We start from the raw sequence: 10,030 nt of genomic DNA, 5'->3' as shown, positions 1-10,030 counted from the left end.
AGCGTTGGACAGAAAATGGAATTTTGTTTTGTCACAGAGAATAGATTGATGATGACGTGTTGTTTCATAGCCCCACACAGTTCCATCAGAAAAATTTAAGTGAAAACAATTTTATTCCAAACACTGAAAACCGATATGTCCTGGAAAATGACCCCAAATAAAATATTAGAATATAAATATTCACTCAAACAAATAATGGCTGAAGGTTCAATGAAAAAAAAAAAACCTCCCCGCAGTTTTCATGCATGCTCTAATTGATCATATCAGGCAAACATTATTTGCTCAATTTAATTTACACGCCGTGAACTGTGAACATTACATCTGCAGCATTAACAGTTTCTGTTGGGGTCTTGTTTCATTTTTACTGATCAATGTTAGTTTAAATGGGCTCCTTAAAATGTGTGATCTTGTTCAAAGCTTATATTCGATTTTTATTATTAGTATATTGTTCATATTTCATGTGTTGTGTATTATTGCCCACAAAGAACCCACATTATTGCTACTTTATTCATTTTACAATTGCTTTTCCTAATGAAACCATATTAAACTTAATCTGTCACAGCAGCTAATATACTAACAATACAATTATAGTTTTTATATTAGCAAATTAAATATTTTAAAAATTTAACGTCAGCTTTGTTTCAGGTCTAACACAAGGAAAAGGCTCTAAATTTGAGAGCTTTTCATTTTAACAACTACTTTTTTCAAACATTTACTGGAACTATTTAGTAATGTCATTTTCAGCAATATAATTCTGTAATTTTAGATCATTATTGCTTTTATTTTTTTTTTCACAATTCTTAGGCGCTTGTTTAAAGGTCAAGTCTAAGGTCATGTCTAAAGGTCATGCGAGGTGACTGTGGCTCGGTGGGAAGAGTAGTCTATTCAATTCAATTCAATTCAATTCAATTGAGTTTATTTATATAGCGCCAATTCACAACACGTGTTGTCTCAAGGCACTTCACAAAGTCAGGTACATACATTCCAATTAATCCTAATCATTGAACAGTGCAGTCAGATTCAGTTATTTATTCAAATTGGATAAAAAGTTTTTCTGTCTAAGGAAACCCAGCAGATTGCATCCAGTCAGTGACTTGCAGCATTCACTCCTCCTGGATGAGCATGTAGAGACAGTGGACAGTCACTGGTGTTGACTTTGCAGCAATCCCTCATACTGAGCATGCATGTAGCGACAGTGGAGAGGAAAAACTCCCTTTTAACAGGAAGAAACCTCCAGCAGAACCAGGCTCAGTGTGAGCGGCCATCTGCCACGACCGACTGGGGGTTAGAGAGAACAGAGCAGAGACACAAAAAGAACACAGAAGCACTGATCCAGGAGTACTTTCTATGGGAAGGAAAAGTAAATGTTAATGGATGTAGCTCCTTTAGTCGTTTCATCTAGAAAGAAAGAACAGATAAACTCTGAGCCAGTTTTCAAGGTTAGAGTCTGAAAGAGAGCACATAGAGTTAGTCACAGTAAAAGCTCAGTCAATTGCTATATCTAGGAGAGAGAAAGGGTTAAATACTAAAAGACAGGGCCATGTGGATCATCGGTAGAGGGTGAGCATTAAGTTGTTGCCAGCAGCAGCTTGGACGATGCCCCTCTCTAGAAAGGTGTCACAGGTAGACACAGAGTCAGACCAGGTGTAGCTTCTAGGAAGAGAAAAGAGAGAACAAGGTTAAAAGCTGAAATAACTGCAAACAATGCAAAATTGGAGAGTAGTATGAGAATGTAGCGAAGAGGGTGGAAGTGGTCAATATGTCCTCCAGCAGCCTAAGCCTATAGCAGCATAACTACAGAGATAGCTCAGGGTAACCTAAGCCACTCTAACTATAAGCTTTATCAAAAGGAAAGTTTTAAGCCTAGCCTTAAAAGTAGACAGTTTGTCCATCTAGAGCCCACTGATGGCCTTTGTTATACTAAAAACCACAACGATTTGGATACTACTCTCTGTCACATTGACCATAACCATTGGAAAAGAAAGGAGGTCATACAGGTAGCAGAAAGGGAGGGTGTGTTTGCACCTCAACCATAACTGAGCTGGTTTAGGCTAAACCTGACTCCCCCTTACTCCATCCAACAGGGAGGGAAGAAGATGGAGGTAAAAAATAAGGAAGATAGCTCAGGATAACCTAAGCCACTCTAACTATAAGCTTTATCAAAAAGGAAAGTTTTAAGCCTAGCCTTAAAAGTAGACAGGGTGTCTGCCTCACGGACTAAAACTAGGTGCTGGTTCCACAGGAGAGGATCCTGATAACTAAAGGATCTGCCTCCCATTCTACTTCTAGAGACTCTAGGAACCACCAGTAAACCTGCAGTCTGAGAACAAAGAGCTCTGTTAGGAACATATGGAACAATCAGATCTCTGATGTATGATGGAGCTAGATCATTAAGGGCTTTATATGTGAGGAGGAGAATTTTAAATTCTATTCTGGATTTAACAGGGAGCCAATGAAGGGAAGCTAAAATAGGGAAAATATGATCTCTCTTTTTAATTTTCATCAGAACTCTTGCTGCAGCATTTTGAATCAGCTGAAGGCTTTTAACTGCATTTTGTGGACATCCTGATAGTAAAGAATTACAATAGTCCAGCCTTGAAGTAACAAATGCATGGACTAGTTTTTCAGCGTCACTCCTGGACAGGATATTTCTAATTTTGGCAATGTTCCAGAGGTGAAAGAAGGAAATCCTAGAAACCTGTTTAATATGGGATTTAAATGACATGTCCTGGTCAAAAATAACACCAAGGTTTTTTACTTTATTATCGGAGGTCAATTTAATGCCATCCAGGTTAAGTGATTGACTAAGCAGTTTCTTTTTTAAAGACTCCGGTCCAAAGACAACAACTTCTGTCTTGTCTGAATTTAGAAGCAGAAAATTTCAGCATTCAGCATTCAGAAAGTTGCACGTTCAATTCCAGCTTCCTCCTGCCACATGTCGATGTGCTCCTGGACAAGGCACTTAACCTCAAGTTGTGTATCTGTGTATGTATGAGTGTGTGATTGGGTGAATGTGGCCTTAGTGTAAAGTGCTTTGAGTGGTCGGTATGGCTGGAAAAGTGCAATATAAATTCAGTTCATCAGCAGCAAAGGGCATCGTACACTGCAGAGAGAAACATGAAAACTTAGTGTATCAATAGTCATTAGCTGAAATACATAAATAAATACATTTTTTAAATGAAGGAATAAAATAGGTTGACAATAAAAGATGAAAAACACAGGGGAAAGCTTTGGTCTGACTTTTTCGTACACTCATGCATTCAAATAAAAATTCAATTCAATTTTAAAAAGTTCCAGCATTTCTGAATCATGGAGTAATATTCCAGATATTAAAAGTAAAATCCATGCAAAAGCTTACAGTGAGAAGATAGTATACACATATAAATATTCAATATGCAAATATTTTAGTACAATTTTTAATCTATGAATTTAGCTGTTTAAAGTACAATAAAAATTCTCAACCAGATTTTAAATAATTCATTAAAATCCGTTTAGGATCTGCTTGTGCTGCAGTTAGAGATCTGACGTTCACGAACGAATCAATTCTTTTGAACGGCTCCTTACCTTGAACGATAGGACTTGAGTCTTAGTGCGAGCCGTTTTTTTGTTTTTTATTATTTTGCTTGCTAATAATGCTACGTTTTTAATGTAATTATGTTATATTAGGCGATTTAATAGAAAAAAAAACGAAAGGGGGTATCAAATGAGCATACAGTGCACATGCTCATTGCTCAATGTTTGTTTTAGTCAAGTGTCACGGTGGAAGGGTACGGTGCAGTCTGGCAGCGTTGCCAACGCATAAGCATAGGGAGAGAGGAAGAGGACGGTCACAGTGTGCTTCTTGCTCGAGGACGAAACAATGAGTAGCGCAACAAAACGTCTGCACACTTTATTTGGTCATTGTTTCTTGTTAAGTGTTGTTCATAATTAGTGTGTTGCCTTAATTGTTATATTTAATGCTGCAGTTGGTGATATTTTTATTCTTGCCAAAGCAACTCAAGTGCACTTTTTACTATTTCGTTCTATTTTGCTTTCTTTGTTTTGTTTCTATATTTCATATAGCATTGAAATGCTAATGCATACAAAACCTATAGTAGTAAAGAACTGCATAGGTATTTGATATTCATGTTTTGATATTTTATACTTAATTTTATGGAAAATATATACAAGAGATTTTTTTGCATGAATAATAATATCAAACTTACTTCATATAGATGATTTAACTTTAGTTGTAAATTTTACCCACACATGCCAGGTTTCCCAAATATTTCTAGCTTTGACACTATATTAAGGGTGAAATTGCTTGTTTTTCGAAATATACACATCACACAAATATCTTTTGAACTCTTTTGAACGGCTCTTTGAAGTGAACGGATCCTGAAGATTCGGTTCCCTTCAAAAAGTCTCAAGTCTCATCACTAGCTGCGGTACCTTTGCTCAACAGTAGGGGGCAGCAATAAGCTCCAGCAGCCGTAGTTTAAGGAATCCGCAGGAAGAAGATGGGGGAGTAAAAAAAAAAGAGGAGTGCTTCTTTTTTAAGGGCGTGTTCCTCATTATGGTTTAAAAGTGCTGCGAGAAGCTTCATAATTTGGTGCCTTATGTTGAGAGCAGCGAGGAGCTGAGGGTCAAAGCAGGGTTACTGGGAGCGCATTTTCCAGGTGAGTAGATCCAGCAGAACTTCATCATGACTTCAGGAGTATTAAGTTTAGGTCTTGCAGACAGTATACGTGTCAGTCAAGTATCTCAGATTGCGTAAACCTTCATCTTAGTATTATTTTAAATCAAATAATTGGGATTTAGAGAGCATCTAGTTGTAATAAACCTGCTTGATGGAGTCGTGATGACCCTCTGCATTTAGACGTGCACAGGAACACGTCTCTTCTCCACGTAGGTTTGTTTACGTTTAACAGCTCCGCAGCCCATTCATTCCTATAAAAATATTAAAGATTTAGTTGCATATTTTTTAATGTTTGCAATTAAATTTTACACTTAAAGTTTGTCTATATGATTAGATTGGAAGGGTATTTCTGGATATAAATTACATCGTTTTGCTGTGTAAAACGCTTTGCGATGCCGTTTGTTAATTGGTTCCTTATAAATGATCTGACTTACTTTAATGTAGCTCACTGTGACCCCAATATGCATTTGTGATCCTAGTTAATGTAGTTAATATTTCTCTTAATTTCTGAATGTTTCAGTAGAATCCAACATTACCCTGCCCCTGGAAATCGATTAAAGTGGGGATGAATTTCTGAATTAAGACGGAAACAAACATATGGGTCAGGTCATTTTCTCAGATATAAGGTCAGGTTCATAATGGCCAATTTAAGGTGAAAACAAACATCTTCAACATTTAGATCAGACAGATTATCCTTTTCTCCTTCTCTGATAAGTGCCTTTTAAATATGCGACTTAAACATATTTTAAATGAAGAAACTGCACAGTTAAATTGGTCACAACAATATTCAGGAGCATTTTGGGATGAATAAAGTATTTTTAATTGAATTTCAGCAAAATCGAATATCGCTGAAAGTCAACTTAAAAAGCATAACAACCATATATATATATATATATATATGTTTATTAGTTGGACGTTTTCACAGTCTGTGATCTTGCTCACACTGCCAGAAGTGTGTGTGTGTGTGTGTGTGTGTGTGTGTGTGTGTGTGTTACATTTAAATGTAAGTTTTATGTATGGATTCTTAGGTATAGTCAGGTTAAGAGCTAAGAAACTTTCTAATGCTCCTAAAATGTATTAGAGATCTATCTAGTTGATTGTTTTTTCTCAGGTGTGTTGAGATGCAGCGCGGCAGCAGCAGCTTGACTCAGCAGCTGGGAGAAAGATGGCTGACCTTGTTGAGACGCCTTCAAGATGATCCCAAGGTAAACCCAAACTTCCCACTTGCACCGGACAGGAATACCTGATTCTTCCATTATTTATTTGGAAAATTAGAGCTTCCAGGTGTGTTGTTTCCTCTCCAACAGCTAGCACAAGTGATGAATACAAGGGTTGGGCAGTATCTCCGCAGCCGACCTTTCTTGGCTCTCGCCCTGCTGCTGTTCAGCGCCATGGCTGCTCTGCCCCTTGGGCTCTTCTTTTTGTTTGCCCTCATCACTATAGTTATGTCAGTTGTGGGATTTGTTTTCTTTGAGGGTATGTTGCACCAGTCAAACTGTTTCTGCATTGTATTTTATTTTCTTTCTGCTTTGTAATGATTATGATTTCTGCGTTTAGCGTTCCTTCTGTTTGTTGGAGGAATGACTTTGCTGTCTGTGCTCTCCGGCATCGCCCTCTTCTCTCTGCTGGTCTCAGTCATCGTTACCGGTGTGTTTGTCACCATTCCCAGTCTGCTGAAGCGTTATTACCCTCATGTGACAAAGGTAAAGGATACAGCCTGACATGGACTTGCGTATCATTTCAACCACAAACCTTTCTGTATTTTATTGGGATTGTGAAGATACCTATTGTTTAAAGAAAGCTATAAGTAGTCCTGTTTGGACTTTGCATCAAGCCATGTATACGACACAGAAACCACAGTGCGTTGTGAAAGTACTCGGCCCCCTTGAACTTTTCAACCTCTTGCCACATTTCAGGCTTCAAACATAAATATATAAAATTCAAATTTTTTGTGAAGAATCAACAACAAGTGGGACACAATCGTGAAGTGGAATGAAATTTATTGGATGTGTCAAACTTTTTTAACAAATAAAAAACTGAAAAGTGGGGCGTGCAATATTATTCGGTCCCCTTTACTTTCAGTGCAGCAAACTCACTCCAGAAGTTCTGTGAGGATCTCTGAATGATCCAATGTTGTCCCAAATGACTGATGATGATTAATAGAATCCACCTGTGTGTAATCAAGTCTCCGTATAAATGCACCTGCTCTGTGATAGTCTCAGAGTTCTGTTCAAAGCGCAGATTTCCAAAGCTTTAAACATCCCAAGGAGAACTGTGCAAGCAATCATATTGAAATGGAAGGAGTATCAGACTACTGCAAATCTACCAAGACCCGGCCCTCCCTCTAAACTTTCATCTTGAACAAGGAGAAGACTGATCAGAGATGCAGCCAAGTGGCCCATGATCACTCTGGATGAACTGCAGAGATCTACAGCTGAGGTGGGAGAGTCTGTCCATAGGACAACAATCAGTCGTACACTGCACAAATCTGGCCTTTATGGAAGAGTGGCAAGAAGAAAGCCATTTCTCAAAGATATCCATAAAAAGTCTAGTTTAAAGTTTGCCACAAGCCACCTGGGAGACACACCAAACATGTGGAAGAAGGTGCTCTGGTCAGATGAAACCAAAATCGAATTGTTTGGCCACAATGCAAAACGATATGTTTGGCATAAAAGCAACACAGCTCATCACCCTGAACACACCATCCCTACTGTCAAACATGGTGGTGGCAGCATTATGGTTTGGGCCTGCTTTTCGTCAGCAGGGACAGGGAAGATGGTCAAAATTGATGGGAAGATGGATGGGGCCAAATACAGGACCATTCTGGAAGAAAACCAGACTTTGACTTGGAATGGCCAAGTCAAAGTCCAGACTTGAGTCCAATCATCTGTGGAAAGAGCTGAAGACTGCTGTTCACGAACGCTCTCCATCCAACCTCACTGAGCTCGAGGTGTTTTGCAAGGAAGAATGGGCAAGAATTTCAGTCTCTCGATGTGCAAAACTGGTAGAGACTGATAGAGACATACCCCAAGAGACTTGCAGCTGTAATTGCAGCAAAGGGTGGCGCTACAAAGTATTAACGCAAGGGGGCCGAATAATATTGCACGCCCCACTTTTCAGTTTTTTATTTGTTAAAAAAGTTTGACACATCCAATAAATTTCATTCCACTTCACGATTGTGTCACACTTGTTGCTGATTCTTCACAAAAAATTAGAATTTTATATCTTTATATTTGAAGCCTGAAATGTGGCAAGAGGTTGAAAAGTTCAAGGGGGCCGAATACTTTCGCAAGGCACTGTATGTGGAAGATGATGTTCTGGTCAGATGTGACACGAGGGGAACATTTCTGCCACCATGCAAACACTATGTCACAGAAAACTCGCTCTGCACATTACCCTGAACATGCCATCCCCATGGAGAAACATGGTGAAGGCAGCATCATGATGTGGGGAGATGGCTAAAGGTAAATACAGGAAAATCCTGGAAGAAAACCTGTCACCAGTTACAAAAGACTTAAAACTGGGGTGGAGGTTCACCTTGCCGCGACCCTGAACACACAGCCAGATCTACAGTGGAGGGGTTTAGATCAAGACATATTCATGCATGCAGCCGTAAATGCAGTGAAAGGCGGTTCCACCAACGAAGGGCCCAGAATACAAATGCATGCCAAAATTTTCAAATTTTTATTTGTTAAAGGATTTGAAAACCATGTTTCATTTCTTTCCACTTTACAGTTAGGCACTACTTTATGTTGATCTGCCACAAAAAAGAATAATGTACAAATAAGTTTGTGGTTAAATTGTGATAAGATGGGAAAAGATCACTTAACAGTTTGTATTAGTAGTGGTCATTATAATGCACATTTAAATGTTGTCTGATCCTTTGCTTTCTTTTTTCATTTGAACCAGAGGAAGGAGAGTGAGGAAGAATCTCCAGAACTGAACCAAAAGTAGTAAAATGTCCCTAACGACCTCTCTAATTGGAGTTTTGAGTCCGCTCTACTGGAGATGGTCCGGATCTGAGGTGCTAAGCACAAAAACTCTGCCAAGGACACTTCTTTCTGAACACAAAGTGTCCTTGCTGTTTTAATGAGAGGAGTGTGAAGTTTTTATCTGTTTACAGTGCAATATGTGTGAATTGTTTATACTCCTCACTCCTCCAACTTTGGGCTTACCGAATGTTTTCAGTCAAATGTTCATCATGTTACCGGATCAAGATCCAGCTACAGCAACACATATTCTGCAAATCTGTTTTCTGTCCATTTAGCTACAACATGTATTTACATGTGTAATATTTATATAGTTTGTTAAATAGTTACATAAAATTACAGAATCACCAGTCCTCTTCTCTACTTGTATTTTTGTCTCTTATTTTAAGGCTACAAAGCTGTGTTTAAAGGTAGTTTTAATCATTTCTAGAAGACTACTTTTTCTTCTCTATACAAGTGATCCTAGGGGCAAAAATACTAGAACTTAGAGAGATGAGCCTATATTGTAATTAGTCAGAGCAATGAACTTTCAGTCGTCCTCGAGTGAGCTGATAATTGATGTTTTCTGGCCCGGAGGAGGAGAGATTGGAACTGAGATTTTATCCGTTTAATGTGCCATTCCCTTTGCCATCACTTCATCTCTTTGTGCTCTTTTGTCTTTCACTGAGATCCAGCACTTTCTTTTTTTTTTCTAATTTTCTGCACTTATATAAAAAATTGTTTCATGTTTTCAAGGGTCTTGCCGCCAGTTCAGCTGTAGCTTTGCTTCCTTTTTGAATGCATGCATACAGTTTTATCTGATTTTGGTTTTAATTTTGCTTACAATGCATTAATGCTAACATATCAGTCAGTGAAGGCAATGTATTGTTGTCTTGCATTCTTTCACTCATGGTTGTATAGGTTTGAAATCAGATTCATGTGTGGAAAAACTCCTTTCTGAGCATAAAAATAGTGGTTTTCTCTATAAATGATCTTGCATGTGTTATTTTAGTGCTTCAGGGTGGCAATCCAAAACATTAAATACTGAATGATGAGACTTTTTTTTTCTGCAAAAGCATTAAAACTACCTGCTGAACCTTCTGTAGATGCTGATTTCATGTTTGATTTCCAGCATTTGCCAAGGTTCTCCAGCAGAAAATTGCTTTACCTGATACCTTATTATTTATATATTAACCTGTATCTGTCACCAGTTTAGTAATGTGGCTGAACATTTTAAAACGGAGACATTTTTTAAATGTTACCTGATGTCAAGCTGTATTAACACTTTTTTTTATATGTTTGTATGTCGTAACACACTGCCATATTTCTGAAGTACAATTTTGTACACTTGTAATATTCATGGTTCAATAAATTCTGAACATAA

General features: G+C 38.1%; 1 protein-coding gene across 1 annotated transcript; it reads left to right on the top strand.

Moving 5' to 3' along the window:
- Positions 1-4,504: 4,504 nt before the first annotated feature.
- Positions 4,505-10,030, top strand: LOC124863050 (lipid droplet assembly factor 1-like). Its single transcript, XM_047357299.1, has 5 exons — positions 4,505-4,658; positions 5,790-5,883; positions 5,986-6,154; positions 6,236-6,381; positions 8,588-10,030. Exons 2-5 carry the CDS (start codon positions 5,800-5,802, stop codon positions 8,630-8,632), a joined length of 444 nt encoding a protein of 147 aa, XP_047213255.1. The 5' UTR covers positions 4,505-4,658; positions 5,790-5,799; the 3' UTR covers positions 8,633-10,030.

Source organism: Girardinichthys multiradiatus, chromosome X (genome assembly GCF_021462225.1).
Source record: "Girardinichthys multiradiatus isolate DD_20200921_A chromosome X, DD_fGirMul_XY1, whole genome shotgun sequence".
In the NCBI taxonomy this organism is placed as follows: Eukaryota; Metazoa; Chordata; class Actinopteri; order Cyprinodontiformes; family Goodeidae; genus Girardinichthys; species Girardinichthys multiradiatus.
The sequence above is the reverse complement of the archived record's forward strand: the minus strand, read 5'-3'. Positions and strand labels throughout refer to the sequence as shown.